The sequence below is a fragment of the Galeopterus variegatus genome, unplaced genomic scaffold (genome assembly GCF_000696425.1).
Source record: "Galeopterus variegatus unplaced genomic scaffold, G_variegatus-3.0.2 Scaffold615, whole genome shotgun sequence".
Taxonomy (NCBI): domain Eukaryota; kingdom Metazoa; phylum Chordata; class Mammalia; order Dermoptera; family Cynocephalidae; genus Galeopterus; species Galeopterus variegatus.
In genome coordinates this window covers 546,943-568,463 of record NW_007726726.1, presented here as the reverse complement: position 1 = coordinate 568,463, position 21,521 = coordinate 546,943, and the positions used below count along the sequence as shown (strand labels likewise).

General features: G+C 55.7%; 2 protein-coding genes across 2 annotated transcripts; both read right to left on the bottom strand.

Annotated features, from left to right (window-relative positions):
- Positions 1–230: 230 nt before the first annotated feature.
- LOC103588779 (mesothelin-like protein) lies at positions 231–18,214 on the bottom strand. Its single transcript, XM_008570582.1, has 20 exons — positions 17,925–18,214; positions 16,343–16,464; positions 15,411–15,516; positions 15,014–15,298; positions 14,808–14,844; positions 14,598–14,694; positions 13,442–13,562; positions 12,117–12,237; positions 4,760–4,845; positions 4,432–4,558; positions 4,170–4,360; positions 3,708–3,798; positions 3,369–3,510; positions 3,000–3,187; positions 2,773–2,928; positions 2,566–2,693; positions 1,825–1,955; positions 1,655–1,749; positions 1,124–1,391; positions 231–705 (listed from the first exon to the last, which is right to left on the bottom strand). The coding sequence occupies exons 1-20, from the start codon at positions 18,212–18,214 to the stop codon at positions 380–382; spliced, it is 3,108 nt and encodes a 1,035-aa protein (XP_008568804.1). The 3' UTR covers positions 231–379.
- On the bottom strand, positions 17,838–20,661 carry RPUSD1 (RNA pseudouridylate synthase domain containing 1). Its single transcript, XM_008570578.1, has 5 exons — positions 20,473–20,661; positions 20,194–20,317; positions 19,914–20,016; positions 19,663–19,764; positions 17,838–19,238 (listed from the first exon to the last, which is right to left on the bottom strand). The coding sequence occupies exons 1-5, from the start codon at positions 20,652–20,654 to the stop codon at positions 18,832–18,834; spliced, it is 918 nt and encodes a 305-aa protein (XP_008568800.1). The 5' UTR covers positions 20,655–20,661; the 3' UTR covers positions 17,838–18,831.
- Between the last annotated feature and the right edge of the window lie 860 nt (positions 20,662–21,521).

The following is a 21,521-nucleotide window of genomic DNA, read 5'->3' as shown; positions in this document are numbered from 1 at the left end:
AGGGGTCCCGAGGGTGGGCCTCTAGGCAGGGTGCGGGCCATTCAAGGCCTTCCTGACCTATTGCCATTGCACCTGAGGCCATGCCCCACTCAGGTGGCCCCAAAAGGCAGCGGGTGGGAGCTCTGTTTCCGAGCCCCCAGCTGAGGGGTGTGGGAGGCCTACAGGGGCTGGGCACTGGCTGAGAGGGGTCTCTGTGCTCCTGAGCAGGCCCACAGAAAAGACACAAGCAGGAACAGAACCCTTGCTTTATTCATATCCACCAGTGGGTTAGTGACATCAGAGTCCCCACCCCAACCCAGTTCTCCTGAAGGAGACCAGAGGGCGTGGGCAGCGTCTCCCTCTGCTGGCCTCGGCCTGTGGCTGGGCATCCCTCAGCTCCTCATGGTCCAGGTCCCCAGTCTAGCTCCAGGTCCTGGAAGCCTGGGGACCTGCAGACCCCTAGGATGAGGGACACAGGCTGGTCCCCTGGGCCCAGAGCCTGCACTTCGGCCTGGGCACGTGTCCAGCTCCAGCTAGCAGCCCCGTTTTTCCTGCCTGTGACGCCCATAGGCCCAGCCACTGTGGGGCAGTGCTGTGGGCCGGTGGTGCAGACGCCCTTTGGGCAGCCCCGGTTGGGCCCTGAGGCGTCCCTATGAAGTAGCCACAGGAGGCCAGAGGGCAAGACTGCAGCAAGTGGCAGGTAGCCCAGGAGGGCTGGAGGGCTGCCTGTGGATGGAACACAGAGGGGACCCATCAGTTGTCTTGGAGCTGCTCCCAGAGCCACGCCCAAGAGCCCAACAGGCCTGGGTGGCCCCTCCCTCTGTGGTGGGGGTGGGGAAGGCAGAGGACTCCCATTATGGCTGCTCTTCTGGGCCCCAACAGGATCTCAAAGCCTCCTCCACCCCCACATCCTGCTGCTCAGGGCATTGTGGAGGAGGCAGTCATGTCCCTAAATAATTTATGGTGCAGTGAAGGTGGAAGCCAACACCACCCAGACGTCCCCCCAGAAGGCAAAGGGAAGAAGCTGGCTGACAGTGGGAGAGCGGGCGTGAGGTGTGAACCTAGGGGCTGCCAGGGGTCCACAGAGGGTCCTGGGCAGAAAGGGCCCAGCAGAGGCAGGGGGACCAGGGGACACAGGCTGTACCTGAGGTGGGGACCTCGGCGTCATTCCCGGGCAGGCCTGAGGTGTGGACTGGACGGGGTGCAAGGGGTCTGGTGCTGGGGGACCCACTGGTTGCGTGGCCTGGGTCAGTGGGGCTGGCGGGATCCAGGCCGGTGTCCAGGCCCAGCTCGCCCAGGGTGGAGCTGTTGAGGCTGCGGAGCCAGGAGCTGATGGCCGGGTGGCTGCGAGCCTTCTGCAGGTCCCCCACGTTCTGGCCCAGCAGCGTGGTCACATTGTCGACACTGAGGCTCTACAAGAAAATGAGGGGGCGACAGGGGGAGGGATGGAGGGTTTCATGGGGCCACCTTCCCGGGCCAGGGGAAGACCCAGCGAGCGCAATGCTTAACCCAGGATTGAGCGCAAACGGTGGGACTGAACCAGCCTGGAGAAGTGGCATGGGGTCCACGCCATCTGCACGCCTCTGACTTCTGGGTGTGCGGACCTGTGACCCGGGGACTTCCCAGCTTGGCCAGCTCTGCCCAGCCCCCCACTGGGGTGGCCCCGGGGCTCCACCTGCAGCACATGGGGGTTCAGGTTGGTGAAGGTGTCGATGTCCATGGAGACGTTGGCCTGGGCCAGGTGCCGCAGCTCCTCCACAGGGGCGCCACCTGGGGGGGCACTGGTGAGAAGGGGAGGGCCGGGGCTTCTGGGGGAGGGGTGCTGCACACAGGGCAGGGTCTCACCGAGGTAGGGGCGCATGAAGCGGTAGTATGCAGCCGTGGTCCTGGTGCTGCCAAAGGCCTCACGGGCCTTGGCGTACAGCACGTCCTTCCGGCTCTGAGGGCAGGAGGAGATGTCCAGGGCTCCAGCCAGCCTGGGGAGGAGGAGGCAGGTGAGCAGGTTGGGAGCCCTTTGCCCTCTGGACAGCTAGGCAAGGCCCTCTCTCCCTGAGCCACACATTTCCTCTTCCCTCTGTACTGAGTTTGACAGTGTCCCCCAAAATTCACATCCACCAGGAACCTCAGAATGTGACCTTATTTGGAAATAGGGTCTTAGCAGACGTAATCAAATTAAAAGATGAGGTCAGACTGGATTAGATGGGCCCTATATCCAATGACTGGTGTCCTTATAAAAACAGAGGAATGTGGATACAGACACACTGGGGAGCTCATGTGAAGATGAGGCAGAGCCTGGAGTGATGTAAAGAAACACCAGAGCTGGAAGAGGCAGGATGCCCCTGCAGGCGCAGAGTGTGGCCCTGCCAGCACCTCGATTTTGGACTTCTGGCCTCCGGAAGTGCAAGAGAATAAATTTTTATCGTTTTAAATCATCCAGTTTGTGGTACTTTGTTATGGCAGCCCTGGGACCCTACTGCTCCTCCAATGGCCTCGCCTGGACTGGACCTCGTCCTGAGCCTCAGTTTCCCCTTGTGATTCTCCTTGGCTGAGAAGGGAGCTGCCTTCAAGGTTGCTGAGTGGGCTCACCGGAATTCTGAAGGCTGGATGATATGGATCTGCCGGGGACTCATCCAGCAGAGGCGGGAGCCCCCGATGGCCACTAGCAGGGTGCCAGTGACCTTGCCATTGTGGTCCAGGAACTTCTGCAGGACGGCCTGGGGGCAGGACCAGGGTCAGTGGAGCCAGGGCTTGGGGCTGGGGCTTGTGGTCCCCACCTGCCCCCGCTGCCCTCACCTCTGTCTGGTTCTCCAGGGCCACGTCTGAGGCCAGCAAGGCCACGACTGTGTCTCTGGATGTGATGTTCCACTGGCCTATCTCATTGACGGAGTAGAGGTAGACCAGTGAGGTGATGATTCGCAACTGGTCCTCAGGGACACCATGTGGGTAGATCTGAGGCCAGCAAGGGGTGGTGTCAGCCATGTGGCCTGTGCCCTGACACCTCCCCAAGCTTGCCAGCGCACCTGCGTGAGCTTGGCCTTGACCACACGCTGGCACTCAATGGGCAGCGGGTGCTGCAGCAGGGGGTCCAGGTTGGCCCTGAGCACGCGGCTGCCCAGGCAGGACTCAAGCTGGGGGCAGTCGTAGTGCACCAGGAAGAGGTCGTCCTGAAGCGTCGCTGCTGTGATGTTGCCACGGACACAGGATCTCCCTGTGGGGTATGTGGATGACCCTACCTCCACTTCCAACCTTGACCAGACCTTGATTGTCTCCCCAAGCTTTACCTCCAACTGAAAACTTGACCCAAATCACTACTCTGAGGTCACCAGGCCTGGATGAGCAGCCCAGACCATGGGAGGTGCAGCATCCCCAGCCACGGTGGCCACACTGACCTGTGCCCCGCCTGGGCCTCGAGGACACTGTGCTGGCTTTGGCCTCCAGGAAGCTGGTGACGAAGCGCCTGGCATCACGCTGACTGAGATGCCCCACCCGGCACATGGCGACCATGCTGCGGAAGAAGTCCAGGCCCACAGCCTGGCGGGGCAGGTGTGGTGGCTCCATGTCATGGTGAGGGGCCAACGGGTCCCCTCCCCCCACCCCACAGACAGAAACCCTGTGATGGGGAGTATCTGGGCACTCACTCACACAACTCAGGCATCACAGTGTGTGTGGCAGATGCTTGGCCTGAATGGCAGGATGCCCCTCACTCCACCCCCCAGGCATCATCCTACCTCCTGCACCTGCACCCACAGGCGGGGGCTGATGTAGGTAGCCAGAGGTCCCAGGGCCTGCAGCCCCTCCAGGTTCCAGGAGCCAGGGGGCCTGGTGCATAGGAAGGGCACCGTGTCCAGGTCTAGGACAGCATCCCAGCCCCTGCAGGCCTCCTGCTCCTCCCTGACATGCCAGCCCCAAGCCAGCACCCACACAAGGTTCACAGGGTCTTCCCTGCTGGGGACACCTGGTCCTTGCAGACACTCCCACCCCAGACAGTGGCGCAGCACCCCTTACCCTGTGCCTCATAGGCTGCAGGGTCAGAGTGATGTTGGGGTCTGGGGTCCGAGGTCAGTGGGACTGTGGACATCAGTGACCTTCTGGGCCCAAACCCCGGGCTGCCTCTGTCTCATCTTGAGGAGGTGAGGCCCCTCCAGCCCTGTGGATCCTCCCTCACCCCGGCCCCTGTGACCCCCACCCACCCAAGCTGGGTCCTCCCACTGGCCAGCAGGATGTTGAGGGCGGCCCTCTGGGCGGCGGTCAGCTGGGGGCAGAGTCGCAGGTTCTGCAGCACTTGAGGGTCTGCAGTGATGATGTTGGGTGCATCCATGTCACACACCAGGACCCCAAGGACCAGCAGGTCAGAGGCGCTGAGCCATGGGCGGGGCCCCCCCTGCAGGGACACAGGTCAGTGGGAGGGAGGCCCACCCTACCACCCACCCATTTGCCTGCCTGGGTGCCTACCAAGCAGGCCATGGCTGCGTGCTGCAGGGCAACTCTCTGGTCGGGCAGGTTGGCTAGCAGCTCCATGTGGCCCTGGGCAGCACGGCGGGTGAAGGTGCGGCAGTCAGCTTCCCTCACCTGGCTCAGGCTGAGGCAGGAGGGAGAATGTCAGGAGGGCAGGGGTGGCCTCCCAACAGCCCTACCCGGGTCCTCCAGGGTGATCTGAGATACCCCTGGGGGTTGGGGTCCCCCCAGGATTCCAGAGAGGCGGTTCAGCCCATGGCTAGCAGGTGCCACTCGTGGTGGTGGTGGCCACGGGGCCAGCCCTGGACCTGGTGTGGGCACTCACTTGTAAAAGAGCAGTAGGTCTGGTGGCTGGAGCTCAAAGTCATCCTGGAGGCCGTGCCGCATGGCGAGGTTGGCCAGGCAGCTGAGCTGGCGGGATGGGTGGTGTCACTCCCTTGTTCTGGCTGGACTTGCCAGCCCCTCCCCCTCCACATGGGGCCTTTGGGGCTGAGCCCCCACCCAGCTCTCAGGCCCGGCCTCCCTGCAGGGCCGGCCCCATCTGGACATCCACCATTTCCTCCTCCTTTGGCCTCCTTCTTCCTGCATCAGCTTCCACATCAAAACAGGCCTCAAGACCCAGTCCGAAAGCCCCCTCTGCTCTCCAGCCATGGCCCCTTGATTTGGCTGTGATGGCAACATTCTCCTCCCTTGCAAAGGATTTTGAAGGGAGACTTTGGATGCTGGGCAGGTGTAGACAATTCCCTGTCCTCTCTCACAGAGGCCCCAGGAAGCCCAAGCTAGGCTGGGGACCTCCCTGCCTCCAGCACAGCCCCCTGGAGAGCTTCCCAAGTTGGAGCCACGGGTGGTGCCTCTCAGCCTCAGCCCAGCTCTACCCTCCTCCAGCATCCTCTGCCCAGTCCCAGTGTCCTTCCCCAGCCCTCATCCTGCTTCAGTGTCCCACTGAGGCTTCACTTGTCCACTGCATCCATGGCAGGACGCCTTCTTGCTTCTTAGCCACCCCCTGCCTAGACTTCTCTGGCTTGGACTACTTTGGTGTCATTTCAAGCATTTTTAGTTAATTCCTCCAAGGGTCCTTCTACCTAACTTTACATCAATCGACCACAGGTGAAGAAGTCATGTGTGAGAAAGGGGCCTCAAAGCAAAAGCGACAGTCCCCAAATTTCTGTGCAGCCCCTGCCAAGAAGCTCCACCCCAAACCCCTCTTCCAGCCTGCTCCAGGGAATGGAGAGTGGGCACCAACCTCCTGGTGGGTAAGGGTCCTCTACACCAAGAGGGGAGGGGAAGAAAAACTGGGATATCCCCAACACATGAATATGTAGAATGTCTGTGACTTTTAATAGAATGTTAAAGGTATTTGGTTGTCAATAAAAAGGCAAAAAGCAGATTAGGAAAACATTGAAGCAGATACACAAACTCTCAGTATTACACAGTTAGCAGTTGCTTGCACTGATGAAAACACAGAAGCTGCACTTAACAAACAGCTGAAGTGTGTGTGTGAGTGTACGTAAAGACACAGGGCAAGGAGCAGAGTAACAACCACAGCACAAATACTCAAACCACCCAGAGACAAGGATACTGTAGGAAAAAGAGAAACAAAGAGTCAGGTGGAAGAAACAAAGCCCAAGAAAGCAATGATCTTAATAGATGTAAGTGGACTAACTTTGCAATAAAAAGACAAAGATTTTCAGATTACATTTAAAATCATTCAGTTCTATGCTGTTTAAGATACACCCAAACATAAAGTAACCCAAACATTGATGGTAAAAGGATGAAAAAAGATAATCCTGCATATTCAGATGATCTGCCTTTTTAGATGCTCTCTTTCCCCTTTTGTGGGCTTGGATAGATTTTGTCTTTTAGGGAACTGGTCCATTTCATCTAAGCTGTTGCATTTATGTGCAAGGATGTTTCTTTATTGTCCTTTTACTGTCTGTAGGGTTTGTAGTGATGGCCCCTTTTTCATTTCTGATATTAATAATTTGTGTCTTCTCTCTTTTCTTCTTGGTTGGCCTGGCTAGGGGTTTAGTGATCTTTCCAAAGAAGCAGCTTTCAGTTTCACTGATTTCTGCTCTAATTTTTCCCATTTCTTTTCTTCTGCTTGCTTTAGGCTTATATTGCTCTTCTTCTTCTAGTTTTCTAATATGGAAGCTTAGATGATTGATTTTAGATATTTCTTTTTTTTAACATGTACATTCAGTACTATGTTTTCCTCTAAGCACTGCTTTCAGTATACCCCACAATTTTTTTTTTTGTCCTTTTTGAGACCGGCCACACTGTGCTCAGCCAGTGAGCGCTGTGAGTGCACCGGTCATCTGGTCATCCTGATATAGGATTCAAACCCACGGCGGGAGTGCTGCTACACTCCCAGTGCCGCACTCTTCCGAGTGCGCCACAGGCTCGGCCCTACCCCACAAATTTTGATAAACTGTGTTTTCATTTTTATCTAATTCGAAATATTTAAAAGATTGTCCTGAGACTTCTTCTTTGACCCATGTGTTCTCTAAAAGTGTGCCATATAATCCCCAAGTATTTTGGGATTTTCCTGCTATCTTTCTGTTATTGATTTCTAGTCTGAGTCCATTGTGATCTGAGATCAGACATTGTACGATTTCTATTTTTTAAATTTGTTGTGTGTTTTATGGCTCAGAATGTGCTCTATCTTGGTGAATGTTCCATGTGACATGAAGAAGAATGTGCATTTTGCTGTTGTTGGATGAAGTAATCTATAGGTGTCAATTATATCCATCTGGTTGTTGGTGTTGAGCTCAACAGTGTCCTTACTGATTTTCTGCCTTCTGGATCTGTCAGTTACGGATGCAAAGTGTTGAACTCTCTATCTATAATAGGGGATTCATCTATTTCTGTTTGCAGTTCTATGAGTTTTTTCCTCATGTTTTGATGCTCTGTTGTTAGGTGCATGCATGTTAATGGTTGTTACATCTTATTGGAGAATTTCCCCCTTTATCATTATGTAATGGCCCTCTTTATCCTTGACAACTTTCCCTGCTTTGAAGTCTGCTCATCTGAAATTAATACAGCTACTCACTCACTCTGCCTTTTGATTAGTGTTATCATGGTATATTTTTCCATCTGTTTCATTTTAGTCTATATGTGTCTTTATATTTAAAGTAGGTGTATTAGTTAGTTTTCTTCTGTCACCTAGAATACCTAAAGCTGCTTTTTTTTTTTTTTTTGGTTGGTGGCCAGTACAGGGAAGGGTAATTTATAAAGAAATAAAATTTATTTCTTACAGTTCTGGAGGCTGGGAAGTACAAAGTCAAGGGGTGCATCTGGTAAGGACCTTCTTGGTGGGGAGTCTCTGCAGAGTCCTGAGACAGTTCAAGGTATCACATGGTGAGAGGGCTGAGACAGCATATTAATATGTTCAGCTGCTCTACTTGTAAAGCCAGCAGTGCCACTCCTGTGATAACTCATCCTTCCATTAACCCATCAATTCATTAATTCATGAATAGATTAATCCATTCATGGGGGCTATGCCCTCATGATCCAATCATGTCCCACAAGCCCCACCTTTCAACACTGCCACATTGGGGATCAAACTTCCACATGAGCTTTGGAGGGAAGAAACATTCAGACCACAGTAGTGGTTTTTTTTTTTTGTTTGTTTGTTTGTGGACAACATATAGTTGAATCTTGTCCTTTGACAATCTGTCTTTTAATTGATGCATGTAGGCCACTGACATTCAAAGTGATTACTGATATAGCTGGGTTAGGGTCTACCATATTTTCACCATTTTCTATCCGTTGCTCTTGTTCTTTATGCCTATTTTTGTCTTCCACTCCTTTTCTGCCTTCTCTGGTTTGAACTGAGCATTTTGTAGGATTCATTTTCTCTCATTTCTTAACAGAACAATTGTACTTCTTTAACAAAGATTTAGTAGTTCCCTACAGTTTGCAATAAACATTTACAACTAATCTAAGTCCACTTTCAAATAACATTATACCATTTCATGGGTAGTGCAACATCACACTGAAGTCCTGACTATTGCAATAAGACCAGAAAAGGAAATAAAAGGTAAACAGACTTGGCAAGAAGAAATAAAATTGTCTTTGTTCATGGATGCCATGATTTCCTACGTGGAAAGTCCCAAAGAATTGACAAAAGAAAACAAAAAATCTCCAGGAACTAATAAGGAAATATAGCAAGGCTGCATGACACAAAGTTAATACGTAAAAGCCAATTGCTTTCCCATATACCAGAAATGAACAATTGGAATTTGAAATAAAAAACACAATACCATTTATATTGACAACAAAAAACATGAAATATTTAGGAATAAGTCTAACAAAATATGTATAAGATCGATGCAAGGAAAGCTACAAAACTCCGATGAAAGAAATAAAAAAAGATCTAAATAAATGGAGAGACAGTACATGGTCATGGATAGGGAGATTCAATGTTGTTAAAATGTCAGTTCTTTTCAACTTGATCCATAGATTCAACACAGTCCAAATCAAAATCCCAGCAAGTTATTTTGTGTATATCAACAAAATGGCTCTAAAGTTTATACAGTAAGGCAAAAGACCTAGAATGGCCAACACGATACTGAAGCAGAATAGTCATTTGACTGACACTACCTGACTTCAGGACTTACTGTAAAGCACCAATAATCAAGACATGTGGTATTGTTGAAAGAATAGAAAAACAGATCAGTGGAATAGAATGGAGAGCCCAGAAATAGACCCAGGACAACTGGATGCCCATATGCATATATACAAGAAAAAAAACTAGATGTGGATCTTATATTTTTAACAAAAATTATATCACAGATATAAATATAAAATGCAAAACAACAGAACTTCTAGAAGATAACAGAGGAGAAAATCAGGTGACCTGGGTTTGCGGAGGAGCATTTAGGTGTAACACCAAAAGCATATTCCATGAAAGAAAGAATTGATGTTGGACTTTATTAAGGTTTAAAACTTTTGCTCTGCAAAAATCACTAAGAGAACGAGAAGACAAGCTACAGACTGAGAGAAAATATTTGCAAAACATGTATCAGATAAAGGGCTTATATACAAAATATACAAAGAGCTCTTAAAACTCAGCAGTAAGAAAATAAATCAACTCATTAAAAATTGGCAAAATATCTGAATAGACACCTCACCAAAGAAGATATATAGATGGCAAATAATCATGTGGAAAGATGTGCAGCATCCTATGTCAACAGGGAATTGCACATCAAAGCAATGAGAAGCCACTGCATACCTTTTAGAAAGTCAAAAACCCCAAACATGAACAGTACCAAGGACATGGAGCAACAGGAGCTCTCAATCACTGCTGGTGGAATAAAAAAATGGTGCAGCCACCTTGGAAGACAGTTTGGCAGTTTCTTATAAAACTAAACAAACTCTTACCATATGATCCAGCAATCACGTTCCTAGGCATTTACCCAGATGAGTTGAAAATTTAGGTTCACACAAAATCCTACATGCAAATGTTTATTCATAATTGCCAAAGACAGGCAGCAACCAAGATGTCCTTCCCTAGGTGAAGGGATAAATATACTGCGGTACGTCACGAAAGGGGCATCACTCAGCAATAAAAAGCTACCAAGCCATGAGAAGACATGGATGAACCTTAAATGTATATCACTAAGAGAAGCCAGTCTGAAAAGGCTACATACTGTATGATTCCAACTATATGACATTCTGGAAAAGGTAAAACCATAGAAACAGTAGAATATCAGTGGTTGCCACGGGCTCAGCGGGAGAGGGGAGGGATGAATCGGTGGAGCAAAGAGTTAGATGAGACTGTTCTGTGTGATCCTGGAATCGTGGACATATGTCATTATGCAATTGTCACAACTCACAGAATGTGCCACACAGAGAGTGAGCTCTAAGGTGAATCATGGGCTTCAGTTAACAATAATGTATCCATGTTGCTTCATTCATTATAACAAATGTACCCTCTAATACAAGATGTTGATGATGGGGGAAACCCTGTGTTTGGGCTGGGATGTGGAGGGGTATAAGGGAGCTCTCTGTATTATCTGTTTAATTTTCTGTAAACCTAAAGTTGCTCTAAAATATAGTCTATTAATTTTTTTTAAAGTTAGCTCATAAAGGGATTTATGTATGAGGGACAGTACAAAAAGTTCAAGGAGACATTCCCATTATCTTTCAATTCTGTTTTTTCATGAAATTTCTGAATTACCTTTGTTTTCGTAAGTGAATCATGAAAACCAGACACCCTCATAAAAATTCACACAACACTGGAGGGAGTGGAGTCAAGAAATAGGGAAGATCTGATTGCCAAAGAGTTTAGGTTTTGCTTGTTTAAATGGTGATGCCTAATGCTGGTGAAGATGTGGCCACATCAGCTCCCTCATACATTACTGGAGAATCAACAGAACCTTGTAGAAAGCAACTTAACAACAGCTACCTGAGGCTTTAAAATGTTCATATCAAAGACACCATCTCTCCTGCTCAAATCAGCAAAGATTTTTAAATGACAGTATTGACCTTAGGGGAGGGCAGGATAGGGGGTGATTTTCTCTCCCCGGTGGGGTGATAATTGTTGTATTATCCTGGAAAACAACTGGATATATCTGGATTGAGAACCATTCAACTATTTATGTGAAAATATTCCTGTGATATTTATAACAAAGAAAAACAGAGAGTTATCTAAATCCTGGGAAAAGAAAACCTGGAAAAATTGGATTTTACTTTTCCCTTGTATTTTCCAGTGTTTCCCAAAGTCCCCCACATGAGCATGTATTAATTTCATAGCTCGGAAAATGTCTCACAAAATGCACAGGTCCTCAGTACACAGGTCTGTTCTCAGGGAATCATTGAATCCAAAAACCTGTTCCATATGGTTTGATCCACCGCAGGGAAAAGCGGTAACGAGGTGAGTGACCAGCATGAAGGGACCAGGACTTAGGTTCCCCAGGACCGCAGTGACTGTGTCATGCAATGACACGGCAACTCAGGCACAACCTGGGCATTAAACCAACTAATCCCTGGGCAAACAAGGGACCACAGGAAGGACTCAGGAGTTAGGCATTTCCCTGGAGAGGGTAGGGTCTTTCTACTTTTCTGCATTTTCCAATTTTTCTTGAATAAGTTTATTACTAATTTTATAGCAGGACAAAATGACAAAGCTTCCTTCCTGCCTTCCTCTCTCTCTCTCTTTTTCCACTCAGGGGTGTATGACGCTTGGGTCAGCTGCAGGGTTGAGGTGGGCTCAGCTGGCCCCTCTCACCGCCCAGGATTCTGCAGCCCCAGCCAGGTAAGAGTCAGTGGGCTGCAAAACCACCCAAGAGGTGCGTCATGCACCACACAAAGTTGGGGAAGGGGACAATGCAGGTGAAGTGGACAAACTATCATCCTCACCAGGAACACAAAGCAGAAGCATCTGCCAGCAAACTGGCTAATGAGTCCTGGCAACGGACCACAGCAGGCCTCACCAATAGACACATTTTAGGTAGCTCTGGAGTTGGCAGACTGGCTTCACGACAACCCTGGTGCTCCAGTGAGCTGCAAACGTGTGTTTCTGACTGGTCAGTCCCCAGCCCTGGGTTCCACATCAGTACCTGCCTGCCCTGCCATCTGCCAGGGGTACCCTCCTGCATCTAGCAAACGCTTCCATCTCCAGGCCCTTCTCCAGGGAGTCTGGCCTTACCCTTGACAACTGCCCCGCCACAGCTGCTTACCTGCCAGGCTTTGAGGAGGACCTGCTGCGAGGCCATCCTCCTGATCAGAGCCGAGAGCTGGAACCGGGGCAGCTGGCTGGCTGGCTGGCACCAGAAACCTTGCAGAAGGGAGGCGTCAGCACTAGGTGGAGAGGAGAAGGTGGTGAGGGGCAGAGGGAGGAGGGGGACCAGGCAGGATGGACAAGGTGAAGGGAGCAGGCCGCAGGAAGGGTGGAAGCTGCAGGATGCAGGAGCCAGGCCAGACTCCCCAACACCAAGAGTGAGAAGCAGGATGTGGTACCCAAGAAATGCCTCGACACATACAAGATTTCTGCTCCATCCACTTGTCCATTCCTTCATCCATTAATCCATCCATCCTTTAACTCATCCATCCATCCATTAATCTATCCATATTCCATCCACCATCATCCATTATCCATCCATCCATCCATCCATCCATCCATCCATCCGTCCATTCATCCATCCATCCATCCATGGGGCCAGGCTCTCAGCTACGTGTAGGGGCTTAAATATGGTCCCTGCCCAGATTCTGGGTCTGTGCTTCTCAAACAGCTTTGAGCTTGGGCAGCTCCCTGGACATCCCCCAGCCCTGGGCCACTGCTGAGGGATTGGGAGGAGATGTGGCCTCGGCACTTGCTGGGTGACCACAGGCCACCTTTCCTTACAGTGTGACTCTAAAAAAACCCATGCACGCAGTAGGGTCTCATGCGATGTTAGCATGGGCCTGGCTGGTCCCCCTTGGGCCCCTGGCCCTGTCTGATTGATCATGTAGTTAATTGATTGACTAGCTGATCAGTGACTACCAACCCCTGGGAAGGGGAGAATGGCCGTGCCCAGGCATGAGGTGCCCAACAGTGTGAGGAAATGACCGAGTCTCTGTTTGCGGTGGCCAAGCCTCAGGGTGGAAGGAAGAAAGCGGAAGAGACCCAAGTTGGGCTCAAGCAGTGGAGGTCGGCTGGGCCTGGAGCCCCGAGGGGATACTCAGGGGGACCCCAGCCCAAGCCAGAGTGGCCAGGTGAAGGTCATGGGCCTCAGATGGTCAAGGCCTCCCATGTGCCTTGGCGATGGCCTGGGGACCAGCTTCTAGACCTGAAACTGAAGCTGGATATTGGACACTCTGGGTCTTCTTGGGGTGAGGATGCGGAGTGACCTTAGAGACAGGGCCAGGGCCCCCCAGTAGGAGACAGCTGCCTGCATAGCTGCCCTTGAGTACAGACCCTGGAAATGGTGCCTCCCTGGGGACCTCAAATGGCCATGCCACCTTTTCCTCCTTTCCCTGCAGTGAATCAGCAGACACAGAGATGCAGGAGGGGCCTGGCACTCACCTGGCCCATAGGTCGGCCCCAGCAGCCTTCAGCGCTCCCTGGGAGAGTTCCTCAGGCTGGGGAGGAGCACAGTGGGCGGTGAGGGACAGGAGCAGTGCGAGGCCTGGGGTTGCCAGGGAACCTGGGACAGAGTGGGCTGTGAGGGTCTCAGCAGTAGTGAACACAGGACCACCCAGCGCCAGTCTGGGGTCTGTGCAGGACTTCCTGTGCTCCCCAATCACAGGAACCCCCTCATGTGCAGCCCAGGCCTCAGGGTGCATGTGTGATGGCGTGTGCATGCATGTGGACAGCGTGTGAGCGTGTGCATACTCCTTCTCCCTCCAGCACCCCCTACCATGGCTCTGTGCCCTCAAAGTCTGAACCTGAAGCAGGGGGCTGGGGGTTGGCCCTCTCAGAGGCCGCCCTGCCAGACCTCAGTTGCTCAGCCTCTGCAGTGAGGCCACGGCAGGGTCTCCCAGCAGGATTGGGGGGAACTAGTCCATGTTCTTGCCTTAAAAACCCAGCCCAGAAAGTGAGGGTTCAGGTGCAGGGGTGCCCCTTATCTCCCTGGATCTGGACAAACCATTTAGCAAAATCTTTTCTCCAACAGTGCAAGGGCCCTGTGGAGGTGGCATTAGCCTCGGTGGAAGCCAGCCACAGCCCACGTGGCCCTGTCCGTGGCCTCCTGTGCTGCTGGGGCCAGGCGCCTGCCCCTCTTTGGGAGAACAAGACACTGGGCAGTGGGTATTCCTGGGACTCCGTCTCCTGGAGGTCAGGGCCCTTCCCTGCTCATGCATCGGAGCCTGGCCCTGCCTGTGCTGGGGCTGTTCAAGAGAGCTGTGCCTACCAGAAGCCAGGTCCACCTGCCTGGGCCAGAAGTGGCCCCTCCAGCCATGGCTTTGCCTTGTCCCTGCCTGTCCCACTGGGACCCAGGCCTACAGGCAGGGGCTGGGTTCAGGATGGCATCTGCACTGCCGGCCTGGCCCATGCGCTGGGCAGGGCCTGCCCCTCTCCTTCCCTTTGCTTGGGCCAGTCCCCAAGTGCGGGCTCAGGAAGATGGGGCAGCTGCAGTGCTGAGCACCCTGATGTCTGCAGGGATGCAGGTGGTCCTGCCACCCCAGGGAGTCCCCCAGTGGCCCAGAGTACCCCTTCCACATGGAAGCATCATCTCACCCACTCTGGGGCCCGTGGCAGGGTGGTGGTGTGTGCTGGTCATCCTGGCTGAGATGTGCCAGGGTGGGTGCTGGGGCCACGGGTTGCAGGTCCACGACGAGCTGGAGCAGAGAGTGGGGTGACACGGGCTGGCCCACGCCTTCCCTTGCCCACTCAGCCACAGGGCACAGAGTGGCAGAGCTGTCCGGGGTCACATGGGATGTTGGGGCCTCACCTTTGGGGAGGGAAACAATCCCACGAACGACGAGTCTCTGGAACAAGAGGGAGGCACAGGGAGAGGGGCAGGCCAAATCCCGGGGCCTTTCTTATCGCAGGTTGGGACTCAGGGGACCCATAGGCTGCAGAGTCTCCAATTAACAGATCTCTCACAAACAGGAGTCCCACCGGCAGCCTGGGGGGAGACGCCTAGGGGCTCCTCACCTGCCCCATGCAGCCACGGCATCACCCCCACATCTAGGTGGCCCAGGCAGCTCCATCCCCTCTTCCTGCTTCAGCAGTCCAGCTCCATCACTGACACCCGGCCTCAGGTGACAACCATGGCAGCCCTGGCCATGCTGGAGAATAGGCTGCGAGGCCTGGGGGCTCAGGTCCCAGCAGGTGGGGGGCGTCAGGGAGCCTGGCCATGCTGCTGGATGGCTGAGAGCCCTTGCCTCCTCTTGGGCACAGCCCTGCATGATCCAACAGCTTTCGGGCACCTCTGGGCCTCTGGACAGGAGGGAGGCAGGGAGGTTCCCACCCAAATCACGGGGCAGACAGAGGCTCAGAGGGGCTCAGCCACCTGCTCAGGTGGCCCCGCCCCTGCACCTGCCCCTCTCACCTGAGCGGGAACACGGTCTGTGGTATGGGAGGCTGCTCCAGGGAGCTGTAGACTAGGCACTCAGACACCAGTGATCCCAGCCCACCCTGCGCGTCAGCCTGTGCGGCTGAGCACCAGGGCGCAGGGGCGGTGCAGGGCGAGGACGCCAGGGTCCCCCCTCACCTCCATGCCTGGCCCAGCAGGCCACCCGCAACTGCCCTGCCTGGGGCTGGACCCCGCTTCTGCAGCGATGCCCGCCAGGCAGTCCTGGAGGGGAGGGGCCTGGCTGTGCCAGGTGACACTGCTGTGCGGGCCCCAGGCACAGCGGGCACCTGCTCCCCAGCCCCGGGGGAGTGGAGGCTGAGCTCATGGTTGGAGGCCACCCAGCACACGCCCCTCCCCACGGGGGGCCCAGCCCTGCCGTTTGCGCTCACCTTGTGCACAAGTACACCTACACGTGCATCTCAGGCTACATGGCCTGTGTGCTCGGGAGCATCACATGTGTGTGCTGTTTGTCTCCATGTGTCCCCGTGCAGGACATTCTGCACACATGGACCCAATGTGTTAGCTGAGTTTAATGCCTGTGGCCATCCTGTGGGTGCTGAGCACACAGCCAGGCAGGCGTGTGCACATGTGTGTGCCCCGTGGGGTAGAGAGGGCGTGTAGGGACACCTGCCAGGTGGAGAGCTGATCCACATGTGGGGGGAGGGGAGCAAGAAGTGGGGGGAGGGGAGCGAGAAGTGCGGAGCCTTCCCCAGGGCGTGGCCTACCCCTTCCCTCCAGCTGTTTGTTTGGCTGTACCTTGCTCTGTGGCTCAGGCTATGTTCTGGACTTGGTGCTTTGGGGCCAGCCAGATCCACCCCGTGCTCTCTCCAAGTCCTCGCTCCAGCCAGGGAGGCCCCACTCTGCAGAACAGCCTTGGGGTCCTCCCTAGTTCCCAACCCCGTGCTGACCTCCTTGCACGGCCCTGGGCCACCTGGCACTCAGCGATTGGCTGGAGCCCAGCAGTGGCACCAGTAATAGGCGAGAGGGGTCTTCTTGCTTTTGCCCGTTGGCGGGTCCTGCTCGGAGGGTCCTGAAGGGTGGGGGTGGGGGTGACAGTGGGGGTGCTGGGGCTGCCTTTGCTCCTGGCTCTAGAAGGGCTCATGTGAGGGACACCAGGAGCACCCCAACTGCTATGGGATCTTTTTTTTCCCCCAACATTGGAGAATTCGGCTTTGGTAATTAAGAGAAACTCCTTCAACAGGCTCTGAAAAGCAACCTGGAAAAAACCAGTTCTCTCCCTGCCCCTGCATGGGAAACAGACTCCTTAGCTCGGCCTTTCACTCTGAGGGGGGCATAGGCACTCGCTGTAGGCCAACAGCTTCCTGGGGACAGGGACGGAGTCCTGGCCACACTCGTGAGATGTTTTGGGATAGCCCTGTTTGAGGTCCTGGCAGGGAGAGGACCCTGGGGGCTCACCAGGAAGGAAAGGGTGTTGGGTGATCCTGGCCCAGCCCCAGCCCCTGTGGGCTCAGCCCCTCTGGCACGTGCCACTGTTGGGAAGCAACCGAGCTTGTCAGGAGTCCAGGGTGACAGGGACGTGGGACCTGCTCCTCAGGATGGGGATGTGCAGGACAGGTTGTGGCAGTGACCTTTGTGTGGCAGCTGCAGGTGAGATGGCATGGGCCTGGTTGCCCGCTGGAAGGTGAGCTCACGGGCCTAAGCCCTTTGGGAACATCTCTCTGCTCCCCACAGATACTTATTGAGTGCTGACCTCGAGCCAGGCCTGTGCAGGGATGAGGCCCACCCGCTTCTGGAGGGAGACGGAGGAAGCAGGAAATAAACGAGATTGTGGTTGGTGGAAAAAATGTGGTGGGGAGTGGGCAGCAAGGGATGGGGGGTTGCAGGCAGAGGATGGGGCTCAGCGAGGAGGGGATGTGATGAGGTGGGGCCTGGCCAGCTGAGTGTGCCTGGAAAGGCTTTCCATAGGCAAGCACGGCCTGCCTGGCATGTCAGAGTAACTATCGTGATAGTGCTGACCTGATGAGCTGCGTGAGTTACTCGGTCTCTGCTGACGCTCTCTAGCCCCTTTATAGATGAGAAAATGGAGACACAAAGAACAGCCCTGGCGTGGGGATTCCAAGCGCTGGGTCTCTGGAGCCATCCCTGCTGAGATCATGCCCAGAATTACAGCTGAGGCCAGCCCAAGAGCTGCACTGTGGGCACGGCTATGACCTTAAAGTGGTTGTTGGTCCAAGTGACACCCTTCCACAGAGCTTGAGACTTTGGGAGAACAAGCCTGAGGCCCATGTGAGGGGCAGGGGCTCTATGAAGCACCCTGGTTGAGGCCAGCTGGGTGCTCCAATGCTTTTGGCTGGGGGTTCGCCATGCACGGAGCTGATGTAGCCCCCATGGCCCACAGTGTGGGTGTCCAGACCCGACCCCAATGCAAACACATGGTCACTCTCAGGGTCAATCACCCAGTATTTACTTAAGAGTCTCTACAGCCCAGCTGCAGCTGGGGGACAGAGGAGGTGGGCCCCATAGGCCCACGGCTCCAAGGCTGGGCCCTTAAGGCAGAGACTGACAGCCTGTGGCTGTGCAGGAGCCAGGCGGGGACGTAGCAGCAGCAGCTGCAGCCAGGAGGCTGGAAGATTCCGCAGCAGAAGCAGAGCTCCCAGCAGATCTGGAGGGACGCCTATGAGAGGCTCCTCGACCAATGCCTCCAACCCACACCCATGTGCTGAGGCCAAGTGCCGCCCCGAGCTCAGGATCCAGGTGGAGAAGGGTGAAGCTGGTGGGCGGAGTCTGGCAAAAGCAAAGGCACAAAGCAGGCTGGGCATCATGCAGACTCCGTGATGGGTGGAGTCTGCAGAAGGAGAGGGTGCAGCAGGCTGAGGGGTACAGCAGGTCTGGGCAGAGCAGTGAGGAGCACAGAGCTTCAGAACACCAGACTGGGTGGGCCTGGGCTCCTGCTGCTCTGGGATTGGGCTGGGGGCCCACGGGAGGTAGCAGCTGCTTGGGCCCAGAAAAAGCCTACTCTGGGACAAAGACTGCTCAGATCCTGACTGCCTCCTCCAACTGTGTAACCTTGGATAAGTATAAAACAGAGACCCCTAGGGTGTAACTTTGGTGCCAAAAAGCTGTTCCAGGAGGAAGAAAGGGCCTTGGTTTCCCCTAGGGGGTGCTGGGAGGAAGGCCCTGGGAATTGGGCATCAGTCCCACAGTCAGACTACGCCACGCCTGCCAGCGACCATGGCTGCCTGGCACCCCCTGCTGGCCCTTCCTGGCAGCCCAGTGTCCCCCAGAGTCCTCCTCTACAACCAGGCCCAGGAGCCGGTGATTGTGGGCTTGCCCAAGAGGGGCACCCCTGCCTCAGGATGGGCCTAGGGCTCTGACGTGCAGCCCCAGCCCCCTAGAAGTCCCAGTCCACCACCCCCCACCTCCAGGGCAGCAGCTCTCAGTTGTCCGGCTCCAGAGTCCATTCTGACAGCCACTGCAGACACGAGGCTTGCTGTGCCTCAGTCTTGAGTGGCTTGCTACAAGGCGGTGGGGGCATGGAGAAGCTGCAGGGCCCAGGGTCCCCATCCATGGGGTCAGGGTCAGGGGCGGCCTGTAAGGCCTGGACAAGCTGATCAAGAGACTGCACCAGAGTATGGGGGTCCCAGCAGGCATCGAGGCTGGGCAGGAAGGGGTCCGGCGTGCAGACCTCCACGCACTCGGCCCGCGTGGGGATGCGCAGGTAGAAGGCATGCAGCATCATGCGGAAGGGCTGGTCCTCCCGGCCTGTGGCCTGCCCATATGTCAGGTCCCCCACCACTGGGTGGCCAAGGGCGCTGCAGTGCACGCGGAGCTGGTGTGTCCGGCCTGCAGGGGTGGGGGCAGGTGGTCAGGCTGGGGCGGGGGCTGCTCTGTGCCTACACCCCACCTAGCTCCCACCACATCCAGCAACTTTCTCCACGTGGCCATGAAACCTCATGGCCATCCCTTGGGACACGACCTTTCCTGTTCCCTGCTGTAGACTGAACATGATGGCTCGAGACAGAAAACTGACAGTGGCACTTGGTCCTAACGACCAAAGCCAGCAAGACCTGCAAAGCTCAGACAGGAAGGAGCAAAGACCCTGTGTCAGACGACAGACTGCAGGCGTGGAGTCGGGGCGTGGGCTCCGCTTGGGCCGTTGTTACCAGTTCTGCCTGGATGCTCAGGGTGACCCCAGGCCCGCTGCACAGCCTCTGTGCCTCACCTCCCTTTTCTGCTTGGTGGGGACACCCCCCACCCCTGGACACACCTGTGAGTGGCTTCAGCAGCACTTTGGAGACGGGGTCGCCTGCGTACAACCCGTGTTCCAGAACTACCAGTTCTGTGAGACTCGGTTTTGGGTTCTTGCAACCTGGGGAATAGAAGACAGGTGTGAGGGTTGGCGGGGCCAGTCCAAGGCCCCAGTGACCCCAACCAAAGAAGCCTGCCCAGGTTGGCCCTGTCCACACAGGGTGTCCACTGGATTACATGTGCTCTGTGGCCCTAGACCACCCACCATACCCTGCGTGCTCTCGATGCACATGGTGTGCGCCCGGCCCTCCGTGCTGTTCCTGCCAATGGCGTAGCTGATGGTCACCTGGCTCTCCTGGACGTGCCCCCGCACCTGCCAGACAAGGGGATCACACGCAGCTCACAGGTCAGCCTGCCGCTTCCAGGAAGACCACCTGACAACGTCTGGGCAGCTAGAGAAGGAGGCATGGCGGGGAGCTTGGAACTAAGAGGCCTGTCAAGGTCAGCTGGGAAGTGCCCACATCCACCCCAGGGACCAGCCAGGCCTTACCAGAGCCAGATAAGCCTTGGTGACGCGCCGCTCCTTGAAGCACCTGTAAGCGCTGCCTGCAGCTGCCTTGTTCAGGGCCACGCACAGTGCCCCGCTGGTAGAAAAGTCCAGCTGGTGGCAGAACCTGAGGTGGGGCAGAAGGTCAGTGATGTTGGACTGAGGCCTGGGTGAGATGCCCCTCGTTGTCGTCCAGCCAGTGGCCTCACGGTGGGGTCAGCATCTGAGCCACTTCCCTGGGACGGACGCTGCTATGGGGCCACCCGTGCCCGCCCCATATACCTGAACCCGTAGCAGGTGTCAGGGTCAGCCAGCTCGGGGAAGCGGTGCCGCAACTGCTTCTGCAGGGTCAGGGTCTCGCACCACGCCTTGCTGTCGATGCGCACGTCCCAGTGCTTGTTCACCACCAGGAAGTCGCCGCTCCGGTACACGATGGACAGGTTCTCCACGCTGCCCGGCTCCATGGCGGGGCTGCAGGAGGCAGGAGTGTGCCGTGAGGCTCCTGCCCAACCAACACAGACCACCCACCCCCAAAACCCCCGCTCTCAAGCCACCTAGGCCCACTGTGCCCCTGCACCCCCGGGCCCCAGCTACCCTCGATGCCTGAGGCCAGGTCCGGGGGTGTCAGCTGAGGGTGGGGGTCTGGCCGGTGTCAGGAGAAGTCAGCCCCGCTGTGGCTGATTGTTGGGGACGGTCCCCAACCCAGAGCTTGGACAGACTACCAAGTTCTGCGGCCCGCCCCCGCCGACCCTCCTGCGCCACGCTCCTGACACGCGACAGTGCTCCCTAGTGGCTGCTGCGCCCCGCGGGCCCGGGGCCGCGAGGTCTGCTGGGCTCGGTCGCAGAGCTGGGATGTCCCCTACACCGCCTCCCGCCCGCGTCTGACCCACGGACTAGGCGCAGCAGGTGCGAGCGGACCCGACCCCGACCCCTCCCGCGCCCCGCCCGCTCCGGACAGACCTGCGGCCGGCCCCCCAGTCCGACCCCGGCTCCGCCCCCGAGTCCCCGCGCTCGGCGACCCAGCAGCCCGGGAACCACCGCTCAGGGAACCGCAGCAGGGCCTGAGCCCACCCCAGCCTGCGCGCGCAGCCCTGCCCTACCCCGCCCACGGCCCGCCCACCTCGGACGGACGGCTGCGCCGGCCAATAGCAAGCGCCCCTGAGCGGAGGCTCGGCAGCGGAGACACGACTCGGTTCCTTTCGCCGGGGGTGCGCAGCCCCGTCCCGCCCCGCTGGCCAATGGAGAGCGCCACCGGGCACGCCGGCCACTGATTGGCGGCTCCCGAGGGAGCGGGGGGGGGGCGCGGCGTCGGGGGGGGGGGAGGGGTGGGG